This window comes from Anoplophora glabripennis, unplaced genomic scaffold (genome assembly GCF_000390285.2).
Source record: "Anoplophora glabripennis isolate ALB-LARVAE unplaced genomic scaffold, Agla_2.0 scaffold187, whole genome shotgun sequence".
NCBI lineage: Eukaryota > Metazoa > Arthropoda > Insecta > Coleoptera > Cerambycidae > Anoplophora > Anoplophora glabripennis.
The window spans coordinates 690,390-710,951 of NW_019416381.1; the positions used below are offsets into that span (position 1 = coordinate 690,390).

At 32.3% G+C, this 20,562-nt stretch overlaps 1 protein-coding gene across 1 annotated transcript; it reads left to right on the forward strand.

The window, feature by feature from the left end:
* Positions 1-1,686: 1,686 nt before the first annotated feature.
* Positions 1,687-19,945, forward strand: LOC108906707 (equilibrative nucleoside transporter 1). Its single transcript, XM_018710043.2, has 8 exons — positions 1,687-1,857; positions 1,937-2,209; positions 8,431-8,770; positions 9,785-9,835; positions 9,943-10,404; positions 11,578-11,663; positions 19,571-19,764; positions 19,821-19,945. Exons 2-8 carry the CDS (start codon positions 2,090-2,092, stop codon positions 19,930-19,932), a joined length of 1,365 nt encoding a protein of 454 aa, XP_018565559.1. The 5' UTR covers positions 1,687-1,857; positions 1,937-2,089; the 3' UTR covers positions 19,933-19,945.
* The last annotated feature ends 617 nt before the right edge of the window (positions 19,946-20,562 follow it).

Below are 20,562 nucleotides of genomic sequence, written 5' to 3' on the forward strand. Positions count from 1 at the left end.
AAGTTAAAGATTCGGTACGTGCAAATCGCCGATTGACAGTCAGAGAATTGCATGTCAGTTGCGTCATGCCATGAAATTTTGACTGGAAAATTGAACATGCATCGATTTGCAGCAAAATTTGTACCCCGTTCGATGATCAAACAGAGAAAAATCGAGTGGATGTTGATTGATAAAGGATCTCCATGCCCCAAGAAAGCACGTCAGTCTCTATCCAATCTCAATTCTTGCTTACTTTGAATGAGGCAAGTACCAATAATGTATAAAATTAACATAATATAATAAAGGTTAAAAAAATAAAGTTCAGTTATTTTATGAACAGACCTCGTATTTCAAGAAACTAGAAATGCTTTCCTGTGTCTGAGAAACCAATCTCAATCACGATCCAATGTAACGAAATAAAAATTCTTATAAAATCGATTACATAGCTATCCTACAAGGACATATTCCTTTAAGATTACCCCGATATATGTCAGACTTGAATCCTGCTGAGGTAATAATTAAACAATGCATATGACATCATAACGTCACTAGAGAATTATTATCAATTGTTGATTTAAGACATAGTGCAGACAACATAATCTGTAACACCGGCTAACTGAAAATCTAAGTCATGTTATTGATATAGAAGATAAATGTTGGATACTAGATTTTTAATTTGAGACAACCGTAGATGAAGTTCTTCTACTTTTTCTTTGTTTTCGCACATTATGCCTAATTCACTACATACATTTTACATAATACTTATCCAGTTTGATGTTTCATATTCGACACGTGACGTCAAAATGCGTCAGTCGGCAGAGAACATTGAGATAAGACACTATAGATTAGAATATCAGTGCTTACAAGTTATTGAATTTCTTTTGTATTTTTTTTTAGAGAAAGTAGAACTATGGGATTGATAAACCTTGATCGTCGTTATACTAACGATCATTACCACGAAAAATTTGTTTTGTTCACAACTACGAAAGTGATAAATACTTATGAAAAGATACTGGTTTATGAAAAATAAGATGACTGATTGTGATATTCGTGTCAACAAACTATGTTGACATAGAATACACGTTGGAATTATAAAAAAACTTGAAAAATTTCATATCACGAATTTATAAGTTGTTTATAAGTTCTTTGTAATACTTGCTTTTCTTCATCGCTTGGATTTTATAGTTTATTTAAATAATAATTAATATTCATACATAAGTTGGCATAATCTGACAACGTTGACGTTAATAATTTGAAGAGGTGTTGTCACAGAACTAATAAAAGATAGAACCAAATTTACTTGGTATTGTTTGCGCTTACTTTTTTATACATTAGAGAGAGATAATACATAATACTATTATTGCATAGCAAAAATGGGCATTCGTCTGGAAACCACACTGTTCTGTTCACCATCGTTAAAGAGCGGGTATTGGCGACTTCCTAGAACAATATAAGACACTTTTGAAACATGATTCATATCTTTATAAAATATCTAAGATGCCATCTGATAACTACATGTTCTAGCATGTGTAATTGTGTGTGTAAATTTGTAGCGCAAATAAACTATATCCCACCCAGCGAATATTGAAAGTATTATACCTCCTGCATGTACTAATATTTCGATATTAAAGCTTCATCATTTCACAGATATCTTATCTAAATAATCGTTATCTTTGGTATGTAACTTATCAGCGCATTCCAGCCGCTATTTTTACGACGCTAGATGTAAAAACAATTAAAATAACGTGGTTAATACAAAATGAGGTAAGATTAACCGTGTTAAATCTTCTGTATCCAATTTGTTATTATCTAAGGAATTTAAATCTCGGAAAGGCAAATACACGCTCATATATTTCACGTTCTTCTGAATAAGGAAAAGTAAGTTAATTGTTTGTTAAGATTCCTTTCAGAGAAAACAGAGAAGTCAATACACATTATGATTTTTTATCGTTTTCAGATACTTCCATGTCGTTTTGTGCTCCAGATTGGATGAGGTATCTTTACGGTGGTGTTCAATTTGCAATAAGTCTGTTTCTGCCGAGAAAAATAAGTGACATTTTTAATAATTTTCCAGCTGGGGACTAACCTTAGCGGAGAGTGATAAGTTATCATGGAGACTATGAATAAAGTGACGGAAGTAAGGGATAGTTATTTCGTAACTTATGGAGTGTTTTATTCAATGGGTGTTTTGACTTTTGTGCCGTACTTCTTCTGCATCCTTGCCACAGACGTGAGTAAAATGATTGTAACAAAAGAATTGTTATCTATACGATTATTCGATTTTAAGAAGTCAATTCATTAAAAAGTTACTAGTTTTTATTTATAAATAAAATATTAATAATTAAACCTTTGCGTCAAAAGAATCAGTCAAAGGGTTGATTACGTAAAATTAAGTTTTTCCTAGCCAGAAATATAGCGTCGCTGATATGTATGGAAACGGTCGATTATTTCTTAAAGTAAGATACTTGTCGATAGTATCTTAGTATCACAAGATACAAACGTTTTAGGGTTTTTTAAAATCTAATACAATAAAGAAAAAATAAGTATACAGAACCAGTCAAAAAGTCATGATGAACCCAAATTGCTTTTTCTTTAATGGAACACCCTGTATATTATTCCATATTTCAATTCTTCTCGAAATTTTGAACAAAATTCATATAGCACATCATGTACCTAAACTTAACCGTTTTTGATATATCGAACTTTGAAAGTAACTTTTTACTACTCTCAAATTAATAAAAGACTTCGGCTTCGCACGGGTAAATGTACCTATGTTACTCCGAGGAGATGTAGCTTTCGGTAAAATTGGTTGAATAGTTTTTGAGTTAAATCGTAACAAACATAAAAATCAATCATCTTTCATCTAATGCGACCCTAATATTAATTTTAAAATAATTCACGATATATCTATATACCTATAAAGACAACAAACGAACTCAAAATTAAAAATGTAAGACCTTTAAATTTAAAACAATATAGGTAACTACCAACAATGTGAAAACAAAACGAATTAAATTAAAGTACCTATGTTCAGGACTATCAATTTTAATTAATAAGTAAGTAGTTAGGTATCTAACTACCTAAAGAATACAAACACGACACAAAAATGCGACTATGAAGTTATAAATGATTGACAATAAGAAAAAAACAAACAAATTATTAAAACTCAATGAAATAAAAGTATGTTTGCAAGTATCTATGTTTGTTCCTACTACCCAAAGACAACAAATACAAAACAAAAATGTGACCTTAAAATATCGAACGCAATTATAACTTTCCAACAACACCCAGAAAGAAAACACAGTCGTCAGTCGTCACCTCCATTCGCTCCAAGTCAGTTTATTAAAGGATCACGCGCGCATTATCGTTCGGCTTATTAGCTAAACAGTAGGCAAGACGGTGCGGGGGGAGGGTCGGCGATCGCATCAAGCGAAGCGAGACGCTTGAATTTTATTCTCGCGTCCGTAATTTTTTTGCGATTACTCTTAAGATATTCATTTAAATTATATGGTGTAAAAGAGTAAAATAATGTGCATGAAATGCTTAAAGCCTCTAACTTATTTAAAATGATAAGGATTAATACCGTATTTGTGTAAGTAGCTTTTACATTACCGCTTTATAATTGCCAATTTTTTAAAGTATTAAAATGGATATAGTATGTTATCCTTAAGAGATAGATATATGCCATCCCGGACTTTTCTGTAGACCTATATAAGATACACAATTCCACCATACATTATTTTGTTATATCTCAAAGGGTTTAGGCAGCGTTTTCGTTGAAAGCTCCCAGACGGCTTATTATTTTCCGACACCTCCAACAAATATCGTTAATGTATACAAAAACTTAACAAATTATATACTAAAACCTTCCTCGAGAACCACTCTATCCACTGGTGAAAACAGCATGAAAATCGATGCAGTAGTTTTTGAGTTTTTATCGCGAACATACAGACAGACAGACAGTCGCGGCGGAGGACTTTGTTTTATAATATGTAGTGAAAAAGGGCCCTAAATAGACTTTCTTAGTGTGACGTCACATATTTAGGGAACTCGCAGAAAATTGTCATAGTTGAAATGGTACAGGCCGAATCTGATCCTTGTGTACTATTCACATAGATATTAAAAAATGAACAACTTCAAATTAATTTATTTTTACAAGGATTTGGAAGTATTTAAGAACAACCAACACGTGTTTCGTAAAATAGATACACTAATGTGCTAAAATTTACAAAAAACGATATAAAAGAATATTCCTAAATTTAAATAAAGTAAAAATTTAACATTAGCCGTGTTATTCCTAATGCTCATGCTCGGAAAAAATAGCCTCATACGCAGGTGAGCTCTTGTTGATATGTTATCATTATCATTATTAGCTTATGTTCTCTTTTGTTTAATCTTGGCATTTTCTAGTTATACTAAGTATTGTTATTGTTTTTTTTTGGTGTTGTACTGCGTCAGTACAAGATCAAGTGTTTTTTTCTTCAAGTGGTTTATTACAGACGTACTCTTATATCCTGTTGCGAGGCTACTTGAAACTTCTCAAATACAGGGTGCCCTAGAATAACGTGTACAACGGAAGGCCACAGATTCGTGTACACAAAATAGACAGATTTAGGCTAATTCGCCTATAAGCGAAATCGCTTCGTTTGGCCGCTAGATGGCCTCAAAATTCATGAAAATTTTTTGAATTTTGTAAATAACTCGAATACGTATTAATCGATTTTGATTATTTTTGGACTTTTACTTTCAATATACACATTTTGGTGTTATACAGAGTGTTTTTTAAAATTCACAACTCCTACAAAATTGATTATGGTGATAATATCCGTTCATAACTTTTTCCTCTTTCGGGAAATAATTACAACTATTTTGTATTTGATAGGTGATATCATTTGGAAATTTTTGGGTACAAAAAAATATTTTTTAAATGTCTACATTATCTTGTCACCAATATTACAATACCTACTTAACAAAGTACTAGTAGTCACTGATTTTGTAGGTTGACTGTAATTTTAATTTGATCTCTAAGTAATTGTACCTGCCAATTTTTAATGAGTGTTTACTATGATAAGATTTACCACATGTTAATTTTTCGATATGGCTACACACATACGACAAATTAGAGTTAATTACAACATGCCTATTTTATTGAAATAATTCGTAAAAATAATACTTAATCAAATACAATAAAAAATGCTGGAGATAAAAGTAACAAAGTTGAGGTTATTAAATTTAGTACAACTTATTATAAAAACTGTTTAAAGTGACCGTTGTTTCTACAACAAAGGTTAATTCGGCAAAGAAAGTTAAAGCACACCCTTTGCAGTTCTTAAGAGCTATTTTTTAAAACATTTATGGTATTTTAGATATGCCTCCACAACTCAGTTCAGTATTAGATGTGAAATCATGCACTATTGTTTTCAGAGTGCCCCAAAGATAATAGTCGCAAGGTGTTAAGTCTGGTGAACGTATAGGCCAGTTAACAGAAATATTATCTCTTCTACCGATCCATCGACTAGGGAATCTTTGATTCAGATACTGCTGGACATTTACAGTGAAATGTGGTAGAGCGCCATTATGAATAAACCACATGTTAGCTCTGAGTAATAACGGCAATAACTCGGGTTTTGCAAAAATTCTAAATAAAATTCCCTATTCAGTCTATTGGGTAGAATAACAGGACCAATAATAATGATATCCCAAACAAGATCAAACTGAAAATATAGTCAATCTACATTTAATCAAAATTCTACAAGAGACCCAAAAACGTCCAAATAGTAACACATAACAGAAAAAAAAGAGGTGTAATTATTACCCGAAAGAGGAAAAAGTTATGAACAGATATTATCACCATACATCAATTTTGTAGGAGTTGTAGGTTTTAAAAAACACTCTTTATAACACTAAAATGTGTAGATTGAAAGCAAAAGTTCACATCCCAAAAATAATCAAAATCGATTAATAGGTAGGTATACGAGTTATGCACAAAATTCAAAAAATTTTCACGACCATCTAGCGACTAAACGAAGCGATTTTGGATATAGGTGAATTAGCCTAAATCTGCCTATTTTGTGTCCACGAATCTGTGGTCTTCTGTTGTACACGTTATTGTGGGACACCCTGTATTTGTAAAATTACCAGAATATTGCAATATTTAAGGTCATGACAAAGAAGCCATTTTTTTGACACTTATGTCCAAAGTACAAAAGTTCGAAAATCAATCTAGTAAAAATATTGAGAAATTCTTCATGACAATGTGCACTGTGGGGTTGCCTATTATTCGGCGTATGTGACGTGACTACTAAAAAGGTGTATTATGGATATTTATTTTGAAAAGGTGTGTGATAAAAATGCATGAAATAGAAAAATGTACTTTTTAATGAATGTCCTGGATATTTGAAATTTTATGAAAACAATAGTTATACCAGAATAAAAAAGAAAAAACAAATTTTAATAAGTAATAAATATTTTCTTTGGAATCCTATTTTATAAGGTGCCCAAAGTGTTGTTTATTTACCTCTTGGCAGTAAGCAATTCGCTGAAGAAAATTTTAGTCTAAAAGGGTGTTAGGAGGAATAGTGGAAATTACGTTTTATTCTTTCCTGCAACTCTTCGATATTTTGCGGCCTATTTTTATAGACTACAAAAAAGTCAAACGTGGTCATATCAGGAGACCTAGCTGACCATTCAATTGCCCCTCTGCGTCCAATCCATTTATCAGGAAGGGTTTCATCTAGAGATGTCCGTACCATATCTACGTCCAAAATGTGGAGGAGCCTCATCATGTTGAAATATTTGTTCTGCCGGTAAATTGGGATTCTTATTGTTCGAGAATAATCGTCTAGGCTCTGGAATAATAAATATCCGTCAGAGGTCAAATTTCCGTTTATAAGATGGGTCCTATGACGTGTCCATCAATAATGTCACACCAAACATTTACTTTCTGTGGTCATTGGGTGTGAACTTTCTCCATCCAATATTGATTTTGACCAATACCTGCAGTTGTGTCGGTTTACCTGTCAGTTTAAACAAAATATAGATTCGTCAGAAAACAATATGTGGGTGATAAAGTTTCAGAGATTTCAGACATTTTCGTTTAATTCATCCATAATAACTTCGCACAACTCGGTTCTACGATCAGAATTGGCTTCACCCAATTCTTGTAACAAATGAATTTTATGTGGATGTAATTTTTTCCTTTTGCAAATTCTCATGTTATGATTTAAAGCCGTGTGTTGTGCCACATCCAACATGACATTCATTTTCGTCTATCTGTAACACCCCCAGTTTCATGAAAACGCTACAATGTTTTTGAAACGATTTAGAAATCAGTATGCAATTCATGAAAAATATCCACTACTTCGTCACAACTTCGTCTTCTATAACCATATCGCATGATCATTAAAACTTCAATACCCTCAGTTTCACTTAAACGTACCACATATATTTTTGACATGTGTTGTCAAAATAATCACCGTTAAACAAAAGAATGACGCGGCGTTTTTACGGAGCTAGAAACTTTCATAGATAACTTGATGGACTATAAACTTAATGGACAAATATTTTTGTATAATAATAATTTATATGAAAATGATTTTCAAAGTTCAATATCTTGAAAACGGTTAATTTAGGTACATGATGTGATATGAATTTTATTTAGAATTTCGAGAAGAATTGAAATAAGGAATAATATACAGTGTGTTCCATTAAAGAAAAAGCAATTTTGTTTCGTCATGACTTTTTGACTGATCCTGCATATTTAATTTTTCTTTACTGTAATATATTTTAAAAAATTCTAAAACGTTTGTGTCTTATGATTTTTGCGATAACTATCTTGCTTTAGGAGATAATCGACCGTTTCCATACATATTACCGACCCTATATATCACTATCATACATTATCCAGTTTACGTTTTGAAATACTCTGCGTCAGAACATTCAAATTAACAAAAGTCAAATGAGAATTTCTTTGTTTTGTTTATCTAAACAGAGTTTTTCGAAACGTATACTGTTGGTTATAGTTCCTTACGATCCTTTTGGTTTAAAGAGTTGTTTATTATAATATTCTTTCTTCCGGTGTAGCAGAAATACTGAATCAAATACAAAACATACGTGATTAGATATTATTATTAAAAAGCAATAAGAAAAATAATCTCTTACCAGCGTCATTGTTTAAACTTAGTGCATTAAGCAGATACCTTTGGTGTTATTGAGTATTAAAAATACCATTAAATCAGATAAAAACTGGATGAAAAAGTTAAGCTTGAACAATTTTATCATCAAATAGTGATTTAATTTTTCTTACATTTGATATAAGTACTTGTGAAAAATTAACAATGTTTTTAAGTTAGCATCAGTATCCTTTAGTTTTTTTTTATGACATATAAAATATCCAATTCGATTCATTTCTTTGTCTTATGTTCAAATGAGACTAAGCCTTTCCCGTTGCAGTACTGGATGTTCAAATTTCGAGATCCCTCTAGAGGTGGTCCAGTTCAACCAGACCGACCAACACCACCTCCAATACCTCCAGATGATTTTGAGGATTTTGCTTTTCTAGTGGATGGGGCGGAAGACTCTGGACGTGCCAGAGATCGGACACAATTGCAGGCTAGTTTCACCTCTTCCTTCTCCATCACGTATCAGGTTTCTTTACTTGGATTCCTGGTGGTCACAGCATTATTCCGTAAAAAGCTGCCACCTCCGTCCAAAAGAATAAAGGCAGCGCTCTTTTCCATGTTAGTCTTGTTCTTAATACACACAGCCTTCACCAAAATCAATACAGATTCATGTAAGTGTTCAGAAAGTATTTGCTTTAAAATATGAGAGTCATTAAATAGTAGGAATTGTTGATAAACTTGTTCTAAGGCTCATTTTACAACATAGTTTTTCTGCTTTCTAACACACCTCGTCTAACTGTCCACAAACCCTTAACATAAATATTTGTTGGACTCGAATTCTATCAACTAATTTCAGAAGTAAAAATTCAAAAATTCAAAATTCAAATCTAGTCATTTAATTTCCTGTTACACTTTAAGATTGTACGGGAACTATCTGCACAAATTTATATGTACATATGTATTTGCAAACATGCCGATTCCTATATTTCCTTTTGGGATTTTCTTGGGAACTGGTGGCAAAACTATAAAATTGAGATATTGTAATATTTGTTCTATTGGTCGAACTTGTACCATTATTCGTTTCGACTTTTCAAAGAACATTAGCAAGGTCAGAGGATGTGTAAAATTGGTTGAAAGCTTTTCTGTAAAAAGCGTCAACCAATTTATCAACCAAATAGGTTATGAGGCAGAAGGATCATGTCAAAAAATAAGATATTTTTGTACCAATACTATTAATGTTGTTACTTTATAACTTCCCCTCCGAATTATATTTCGATTGGTGTCCAATCTTGGAATACGGAATTCTTTTTTCAGCAGTATTATTTGCTACTAAAACCTAGGTACGTTTAAGTGACACTTACAACAATACATTGGACGACCTTTCTATGATAAAAAAAAATTTGATTTGAATTCATGTAATTGAGAAATAAGTTTGTAGAATGTTTTTTTAAAGTGTCTGCGTTTTTTTATTAACTAAAAACATTGTTCCAAAATCACAGCATCAAAATATTTGGCTTCAAAATATTGGGACATAATCCAGAAAACTGATTTCTTGAATGCAAAATATTCCATTCTAAAAACAGCTAAAGACAGTAGAGGTAACAGAGGTGATTAATCTAAACTACTAAAAATATATGAAGAAAAACCATTGGTAAAGTTTTTGTTACATGGTTTGTTTCTTACAGTTCAGGAGGCATTTTTTGCAATAGCGATGATCTTGGCAGTACTACTCAATCGTAAGTTTTGTGAATTTTGATTTTCAACTGTATCCGTAAAATATATTCGATTATTCATATCATTCTGAAACTTTCCACGACTTGTAACACACTTTATCGTATTTCAGTGAGTAGCGCTATAATCATGGTCAGTCTCTTCGAATTGGTCATAAACTTCCCCATTGGTTACTACGGTACTATTTTATCCGGCCAGGCAATTTGTGGGGTGGTCTCTGCAATAGTACAAATTTGCGTGCAGAGCATTCGCTTACATTATCTTACCAGCGCACTGATTTACTTTATGGTGGGATCTGTCATCATCCTAGCCACCACGATTTTCTACCTGATAACCAAGCAGAAGTCCAAATATTTCATCTACAGGATAGGACAGTATGAAGACACTACCCAGCATCCAGTAGACAAGAAGTTCTCCTTTAATATGGACAAATTGAAGGGTGCTCTGCAGAGTACCAAGTGGTTCTTGGGGGCTATGGTGTTCGTGCAAGGCAGCACAGCTATGGTACATCCTGGATTGGCCGCTCTGATAGTTTCGGTTGAGAGAGACAGCGGTGGAGGAGACCAATGGAATGGTAAATATTATTTTTAGTTACTTAAAAAGCCTCTTGAAACAATTACTTAGTATTGAAGACTTGGGCTTCTTAGGATCATGGTTCTCTATAAATAAAACAATAACTTTAACAACAACATGTTATTTCTCCATATTTAATTTAAAAAATACATAGTTTAGTACAGAACATTATTATCTTTGTGTTACGAAAACGAGTAAAATAAGACGAATTTCATGAAAGTATAGACAAATTTTTAAAGGCAAGTAAAAGGATATTACAAATTGTATGATGAATGACTGAAAATAATGCGATGGAAAAACTTTTTTGAATGTATTCAAATAACCAAAATACTTCACCGTGGAGATTAATTTTTAATATCACTAATAATTTATCAATGTCATCAATGTGAACAATATTATTTTGTAACAAGCAATCCTTAACTTTAATTACTCAACCCAAGCGAATGAGGATATACATATCAATTGTTTTACAAATATCATACAGATCTGATAGCCACTGCAATAAAACCTATTTGAATGAATGAGCCGTCTCAAGATTTTTTATGGAAATCATTACGTTTAAAGTCGTCTGCAATGAGGAAATATTGGTACGCCAGCAAGAGACTTTTATGACATTTTCTGATAAAACTGAGAAAAGATATTTTCTTTAAATGCGAATCACTTCATTCTAAGTATTATGGAATCCACAGGACAACAAAAAAAATTATGCTTTCGGCCAATTTTCAATTAATTAACTCTCAAAACCTTATTGAGGATGACACAATGCTTATAGTGACAAAACGTTGACAAATAAAAAGAATACTTGTTTTCTTTGAAATTTGGTTTTAATGGTTATTATTTTTACTGTAGAACCATATGGAAACTGTTCAAAATATATTTTCGTATTCTAGTAATATTTCGTAAATTTTTTTGCAAATCATTTTTATAACAGATGACATAGCTGAAACTGTGGGAAATATCATTAAGATTATTTCAATAGTGCTATAAATTTAATTTTATCTTAACCAAAATAGGAGTAATAAATAAATAACAAAAATATTGTTGTAATTTCTCAATTATTACCAGGCTATATATTTTTGATTTTTTTATGAATCTGCTGATCTTTTAATTTTTAGTATTGCCCCTTAAATGACGAATGTTGATATATTAGTATAATATCTATTTCACATTTCAGAAATATACTTCGTCCCCGTGGTGACTTTCTTGGGTTTTCATGCATGCGATTTGATAGGAAGAGAAGTAGCTAGGAAAATACAAAGAGTAAGTTGAATCAGTTAATAATATTCAAAATAAAATCAATCGCGACTCACATTAGCAACAAGCAAAACAGTTTGGCAACAAAATCTTCGGTTTTACATGGAACCTTTTGGCTTCTGGTAAAAGAACAATTTCGCTATAAAAGTAGGTTGCCTGCAATTTTTTACCTTAAGTTGCCCAATGGAATTTCAGCATTTTTGAGACGGGAATACATTATCCGTATATTAATTTGGTTCTCAACATTACTCAGTATCAGTTATTCGAATTCACAGGTCTAGATTTAGTTAAAAAAAAAACGGATTCTACCTAGGTATACAGGGGTTTTTGGGGTCATTGATTCTGATGCCGAGATTGGTTGGCCTCTATCACCTCATGTTCAAGGTCATTATTTGAAGGATAAAGTAAGAATAGCAGGTGAAAAAAATTAGAAAATTTTTTCCGAATGCTCACCTGTCTACTTTTGTCTGTTTATCTGTCTGCATTTTTACCTGCACACCTGTTTGTTTGTTTGTTAGTCTCTATTTATCCTCTGCCTGTATTTTCCCTCTGTTCATCTACCTGACATCCTCCAAATTATTTTAATTATCTTAACTATTAGCACTGGAAGTTTCTAAACACAATATTTCGAAAACGGTGCGAGTCAGCTGCTTTCATAAAGTATACCTTTTTTGTGTAAAACAGTTGAAAATATGAATTTGATACCAAAGGTGAGACACCTTAAAGTATAAAAAAGTTATGTCATTTTTAACACATTCAGTCAGATTGTGATTCTGATTGTGGTTGTGAGCGCTCTGAATAATCTTTATTTTTCTTGTCATATATTTCGTCATATATGTTTTTATTTTATTTATTTCAGTTAGAGACGTAACTTCCCAAATTCCCAGTTGGCCAGACTGGTTGTCCAAGACGTTGGGTTGATTTTTTGTGATAGTGTCATTCAATTTCATTGATCGTGTAGCAACGGCTACTGTAGGAATCATTGATTTTAGTACATCTGAATCTAACTTTATACGTGATAAAGCATCTGCATTAGTGTTTGTTTTTCCGGGTTTGTATTGTATCTCGAAATTATAGTCTAGTAAGTCTAAACGCATTCTAGTCACTTTTGAAGACGAAGATTTATGAGTAAAAAGTCCAACTAATGGTCTGTGATCGGTAACAACTATAAATTTTTGGTTAGCATTGTATAGATATGAGCGGAAATGTGTTATTCCCCAATAAATTGTTAATAACTCTTTTAGAATTACAGGTTTATTTATTTCATGTTTTGTCAGATTTCTGCTTGCGTAAGCTATCGGGCGATCTTTTCCTATTTCACCTTGAAACAAAACACATCCCAACGCAAAATTTGAAGCGTCCGTAGTAAGAATGAAGGGTTTTGAAAAATCAGGATATTGCAATATGGGTGGTTCGATTAATTTTTCTTTAAAATATTAAATGCTTTGTCGCACTCTGACGTCCAATTAAATGTCTCATTTTTTCTTAATAATTTGTTCAGAGGGTATATCAGCAAAATTTGGTATAAATCTACGATAATAATTTAAAAATGCAATAAATCGTCTAATATCATCCCCATTTTTTGGAATTGGATAATTTTTTACGATTTCGTACATTTTTGGATCTGGACTAATCCCTTTGTCAGAAATTAAATGACCTAAATAATTCACTTCTCGTTGTAAAAAACTACACTTGGCTGGATTTAATTTTAAATTATATTTTCGACATCTTTCAAAAACATTAATAAGGTTTGTATTTTGATGTTTAAGGCTGCATCCAAAAACAATAATATCATCCACATACAGAAATGCACTGGTTTTGAGACCGGACATTGCTATTGTAATCATACGAGAAAAACTATTGGTTGAAATATTAAGTCCGAACGGTAATCTTTTATATTAGTAATGTCCTGAATTTGTAAAAAATGCTGTAAGAGCACGACTTTCTTTATCTAATTCTATTTGATGGAAAGAACTAGCTAAGTCTATTGTAGAAAAGTATTTAGCTCTTCCTAAATGATCTAATATATCTTTGATATTAGGCAGTGGAAATTTATCTTGAATAATTTTTTTATTTAATTGTCTAAAATCTACTACTAATCGCCAATCTTGTTTTTCTGTGCTAGATTTCTTCTTCTAGACTAATAATGGTGAGTTATATGGACTAATAGAGTGTTCGATTATATCAGTTTTGAGTAATTTATCTACTTGCTTTTCGATTTCGTCCTTTTGTGATTGCGGTAATCTATAATTTTTTATGTATACGGGATCATTATCTGATATTCTGAGTTTCTGCACAGACAAAATAGCTATCGCCACAGACCGCTCCTGGAATAGGCCAGCAGTTTTAAATTTCCGAATTGCCGGTAGAGTACACCACCAGCAGAATTTTGGGAAGAATCAAATACAGCGGCCCGCATACCTAAGCGTATCCTAGCAACATATAAACAAGACTTTGGTAATGTTGCCAGGCGTACTTACGGATTTCTTTTGTACACTTTTTTATCAATATCTGTTTTTTGCGTTACTGTATTTACTTCAATGTATGATGTAGGTATTGATAAAAATGTTTTTAAAGAATCAACGAATATCTATGTATGTATCATATGATATTCTGCAGTGGTGTTACAATTAAGTTATTTAATCATAATTTCGTTAATTAGCTACCTACTATTTTCATTTTTTGGTATTGAAATACTGCAGAAAATATATTTCCAAATAAACAAAATTCGTAATAATATTTTAAACAGCTTGTAATATAATTTTTTTAATATTTGATGATGACGATAAATTTATTTAATATACAAGGTGGGTTATTAGTACGTCGCGGAATGTAGGTACAGGTTTTTTTTTGTATTTTGACATCCACTTATAGGTTTAATAATTAAAGATAGAAAGAAACTTTAAATACAAATGTACGACTTTTCCTTTATTTCATTTGACATCAAAATTTACTGGCATAAAATATATATGTTTAAAATAAAAAAAATCATTAAAAAAAATTAAAATTCATCCTTATGAAAATAACAAACAACGCTTTTTATAACTAACCTTTACAACAACATAAGGAGAATAACTAAAAACGAAATAACATTAATATACCTACAATTTTTACAAATCAACATGCAAGTGATTGTGATGATACAGTTGAAAATATGTTTCAATTTACTATTAATTGCTTCAAAAACAAATTCAAAATTATCAAGCATTTCGTCCTTTTTTTTTTTTCAATACTTGCAAATTTTCAGGTAAAAAAAATATGTCTAAAGGACTGACAATGAGATCGGGGCTGTTTTCTGGCCACCTAAGGTTTCTAATAATATTTTTTAGTGTTCGTTGACGGGATTCTTCCTCCAAAATAAATTTGCCAATATTCCTGAAGAACTTTTGCACATTATTGTTATTTGAATAATACAGTTAATTATGTTTTATTTTTCGTCATCAGAATAACCCATTGTAATTTTTTTAATTTTTTAAATTAAAATGGGTTATTCTAATAATGATAAATCCCATGTATTTTTAAAAGAAGGTTCGTTTCTGTCGTTTTTGTCTGATTGTGTGCGAGAGAGATAGAGTTATAGTGTGCGATAGAGATAGAGTGACTCTGTCCTCATAGAGAGCCTCTCTCTCTCTCTCTCTCTCTCTGCTGTCTTCAGGAGTCTCCCCAGCAATTTCAGGACACCTAGGGAGGGAACGTGGGGTAGAGCGCGTGGCCTTGTTAAGCCTTCGTTATCGATCTATGATGTCACACAGTATAAGAAAAAAAAATGGTTTTTGCTCGTAACTCGGAAATGGCTGGAAATATAAACAAATTTCCCCTTGGTTCTGAGTAGAGCACTCGGTGGGTGACGCAGAGCGGGGTGTCACAATATATGAAAAAAAAAAAAACAGTATTTGCTTAGACTCTTAAGTATCAAAAAATCTCCCATGGTGAACAAATAAATCTCCCATGGTGAACGAGTGAAAAACGTCAAAACCCGCATGTAAAAAAAAAAATCGGGACCAACGGTGTGTGACGTCATAGGATAAAAAAGTGTTTATAACTCGGAAACGGTGCGTTGAATCGAAAAAATAATTGAAAAATGTCAACCCCTCCCTCCCGGGTTCTGTATGTTCCTTCTGCGTTGAATGCAAAAGGTCCGAAGTCCGTATGTCGAAAATAAATTCTGGAAACAAGAGGTATGTCGTGTTATAGTAAAAAGGCCGTATAACTCGGAAACGGTGCGTTAAATCGAAAAAATAATTGAAAAAATCTCCCCACACCCCTGGTTCTGTATGACAGTTCTGCGTTGAATGGAAAAGGTCCGAAGTCCGTATGTGGAAAATAAATTTCGGAAAGAAGAGGTGTGTGAGGTGATACAGTAAAAAAGGTCTTATAATTCGGAAACGGTGCGTTGAATTGAAAAAATAATTAAAAAAATCTCCCCACTACTCTGGTTCTGATTGTCCGTTCTGCGTTGAATGGAAACGGTCCGAAGTCAGTATGTCGAAAAACAAAAAAGTTAGTTAGTTAAAAATTGCAACAGCAGTAGCGAACGCATTATCTTATCTCTGTATTGATTGATGATTTTTTTTTTTTTTTTAAATAAATTTCGTATTCAACTACTCCTTGAGGTTCCAGCAATTTTACATTGTGTTAATTTTTTTGAACACCTTGTGTCACAAATATGGGCACTACCAATGACATCCATAATATGCAACACTTGTGTCAATAAATAATTATTTACCTATCTAAAGAAATCAACAATAAGAGGCAGTACCCATCTAAGGATACACAATCTGTATAATGCAATTTTTTTAAACATAGGTTTTGATATCGTACCATATTGGAAGTCGACGCACAAATCTAAAAACATTACTTTCGAGTTTTTGAATTTTCCCATTCCAAGGTGATATAAAATAAATAATTAATTAGGTAAATTCATAGTTTTAATTCTAACTTGATTTATTTTATTTAACATTTAAGGCAAATGTGATTTCCAAACACAAGATAAGTTCCATATCTCTTTAATTACATAATTGAAAGTATTAAATTTATTTAGCAGTTATTATTTGGCAACAAAGCCACCGCTGGAACTGCCGCCTATTAGCAAGTAGAAGAGTTACCACGCTAAATTTTATAGCTGGAAGCCGGCTAAGGAGACCCTACTTCCATTTCGGGTTGCCAATTTCCAGCATTTAAGTAGCAGTCTGTAGCGATACGCTATATTGTCTGTGGTTTCTGTTTGTAAAAATTGTTGGCTGAAAGATTATCACCTTTTAAGTAAAAGATGTCATTGTATTCATTACAAATAGTTTTTACCGTTTCCAACGCATTCATGTCTACATTATTAAATTTCAGTTCCTCGAATAACCGTGTTATTCTATGGCTAAGCAGCGAATTGTTGTACTCGTTTACATCATTACAAGTCGTATTAATTAATCTTATATGAGGTAAACCAAACTTTGAAACTATTGTGTTAGCAATAAAAATTCCTTTTTCTTGATTTATAATTAAAGTGTCTTCGGTAAAATATTTATCTATGGGACATACAATTTCTGTCCGCACTGGTATCTCAATTTTGTTTATACAGGGTAACTTAATTTTTAAAGGAATGATATGTTCTAAGTGATCATAAAAAATACTTAAAGTCCAAGTATTGTAATCGATTTTGCAGTTAAATTTTGACAAAAAATCTCTACCTATTATACCATCTGTTAAAATTGGAAAATCAGCACTTACTAAATGAAATTCGTGTTTTAGTTTAGTTTATTTATGTATAAATTGGTCATAGTGGTGCCAAAAGTTACAGTTTTGTTCTTTGTTATGCCGCCTATCTGACATTTAGTTTTGGGATTGTATGTTTGATGAGAATTTACGCAAGGGGTTTTGCAAAGACTAATGTCTGCTCCGGTATCTATTAGAAAAGTTGTCAGTTTGCCTGTCATTTCGCAAAATATCTCGATATAATTTGTGTTGCCGGTACTTAGAAATATTAGTTTTCTGTTATCGTATCCAACTCCCTCACAGCTCTCTGATTTGATCGAGAGAGTTGGTCTTGACAGTTTTCCGACGGTTCAACGTTTTGTGTGTAGGTATATGTACCGAGTATTACGACGGTATGATTGTCAACCACGTGTGTATTGTCCACGATTAAAATATCTACCTCTGTATGAGTTATTGCTATTTATGCGCCCTCTAAATTGTTGGTTGTAGTTGTTTTGAGAACCATTATTGGAGTTATTGTTATATTCACTTCTATTTCTAGTATACGTACTGGATCTACTTCGATTACCTCGTCGTATATGACGATTATTGTTTCGATATCCGCGATTAAAAAAATTTTTCCTTTGAATGTGGAAAACATTTTGAGTGTTTTGAGGATTAAATCATTGAGAAACTTCAGCATATAATGCCATTTAAACTGCTTCGTTAAATTTTTTGACTCTTGACGCTAAAATAACGGCTCCAATATCCTTATTGAGACCATTTTAAAAAAAATTGAATGCCTCTTGATCATTTAGTTTTATTATTGCTTCACGAGCTTCAATGCCTTGTGATGATATAGAAATTGATTTTGGGCCTTGTTTAACTCTACTTAATTCTGAATGAACTGACGCGAGTGTTTTCATCGGTTTAAAATGATCTGTTATAGTTTTCTTTAGTTCGGCAAAATCTTTCTTCTGTTAAGTCCCCCGTTCTTTAAATTTTTGTTAATTATTTCAATTTCTTCTACAATTGTCAGAAGAGATTGGTAAGAAGTTATAAATAAAAAAATGATGAAGTCTTATAGCTAAAACTAGAATATAGTTGCACTGTTGACTTCACTTTATCCACTGTACTTGACTTACTTGTAAACTCTGTGAGGATGTTCGGGTCGGATGAAGATGAAGTCGGTGGTGCTGACTTGGTAGAAGATAGAAGTTAGTTGTAGAAAATTTTTATCTGAATTTCCATACTGGATGATGTTCTTATTAGAAAACTTCACTTCACTTAATTTAACAGTTTTTTTACATTTAAATGTTTTTTCTTTATTTTCACTTAATTTTTACATTTTCAGTAGGTACTTAAACTATGGAAGTTGTCTGTGAATATTGCAAAATAGCAGATCACTAGTAGCGACAAAATTACTATTATTATCGCTGAATAAATTTACAGATTAGTGCTACCATTATTTTGGTTCACTAAAATTTCTTCCTTTGTATTTTGGTTCCCCATTTTGCTTGACTTAAAACTTCACTTGCAAATGCACTACATCCTGGAATCTTTTAATTACTGGAATCTTCTAAAAAATTTTGGGCAGGATCGCCATGTGGTTTCAACTTTTGGGGTTAAGGTATATTTTGATGTTTATCGATAGAGAGTTCGAGTTAAGACTAATTTTATTTTCTATAACTACAATAATGTAAGTTTAGCTGAGTAAGAATAATGTGTTGTCATTGCTAGGGCGACCGGATCTAGGATCTTTGACCCGTCGCGTATTCCATTTATTGTAAAGTTGTAAATAGCGGTTAATGACAGTACAAGGATGCTTACTGCAAATTCCTTTGTTATCAAGATAAAAAAGATCGTATCAATAGCTCTTTCCAATCCACTCTTATTTGAGTGTCTTTTTTACATTTGTGGCCAGTCTACAAATTATTCCTCCAGGATTATAACCCAACATAGTTTTAGACAAATAACAACCCAAAGTAAAAAAACAAGAACGACACAAAAATACACGGAAATAACTCCAATAACACAGGATAGGGAAAATCTAAAAATGAAGATCTAAACTGAAATTTTTTTATCAAACAACGCTATTCGATTTATGATATCAGTGACGTCACTCATCAGTTCGGGTTTGACATATGCCTACTAGGTGTTTCAATTTGTTTACCTTTTTTTACTTTCACATTTATTGTCATAATAGAACCACTAATTTATCATTTCAGCCCCGAAACGCCTTCGTAATTCTGGCTTTGGCGTCGCTCAGACTAGTTTTGGTGCCCCTTCTTATGCTTTGCAATGCTCAGCCCAGAAGGCATATGCCAGTGATGTTTGGGGACAACCAGTATATGATTTTTATATATATGTTTGCCCTCTCACAGGGATATTTGGTCAACTTGTGTATTATATCAGTGCCACGGTAAGCAAAAAATGTTTTTCGTTGTGGATGTGTTGTATTTACTTTTGTTTTTCTAGGGTTGCTAAGAAGGAGGAGTTAGAATTTGTCACGGTCCTGCTGCCTTTATTTTCTGTATTGTCCGTAGCTATATGTTCTACTTTTAATTTAGTGATTATAAGTTTAATATAATTTATTTTTTATACTTTGGTTACTTCAGGTTTATCCCCTCTACCTTTCTCAAGCTGGATAAATGAACAGTTCAAATCTGGGTCAAGTCAGAGATAAAAAAGCTAATAATAAATCAGAGATAATCTAATGAAACAAAAACTAATAAAAGATCAAGTGATTGTTAAATGAAAATAAAAAAATTGTTTACTTATAAATAGGAGGACAAGTGAATTTAAATTATAGGAATGGAGGAACAATTGGAACAATTATGGTCACAATCTGAACTATTAATATTGTCCACACCATCTTTTCTTTCGGTTCTAAAAGAAAATATTTTCTAGTATGTTCACTGTGGAATTATACAAAACTTAATGTTTACTACTTGCTTTATTGCAAGAGTTGTTATATTACTCACATAACCTATATTAATAAAATGCATACAGGGTGGGCCAATGGAAACTTTCCACCCCGATTTTTTTGGTTTAAAATAAAAATCCGGGAAAACGCTCGGACACTTCGACTTTTGATTTGAGGGGGAACTATTTTTCAGTTTTTTTCATCCCTGTAGCTTTAACCCCCTAGCTGGGGAGAGAACAATGACCCAAATTTGAATAGGGGATAGGAGTCGTGCTATACCTCTTTTTAAAGGTC

Bases quoted from the DNA above. Each gene is read 5' to 3' on its own strand.
- LOC108906707 (XM_018710043.2), top strand. From the start codon at position 2,090: ATGGAGACTATGAATAAAGTGACGGAAGTAAGGGATAGTTATTTCGTA. The intron at 8,771-9,784 runs GTAAGTGTTCAG...TGTTTCTTACAG, and splicing joins CAAAATCAATACAGATTCAT to TTCAGGAGGCATTTTTTGCA. The intron at 19,765-19,820 runs GTAAGCAAAAAA...TTGTTTTTCTAG, and splicing joins TGTATTATATCAGTGCCACG to GGTTGCTAAGAAGGAGGAGT.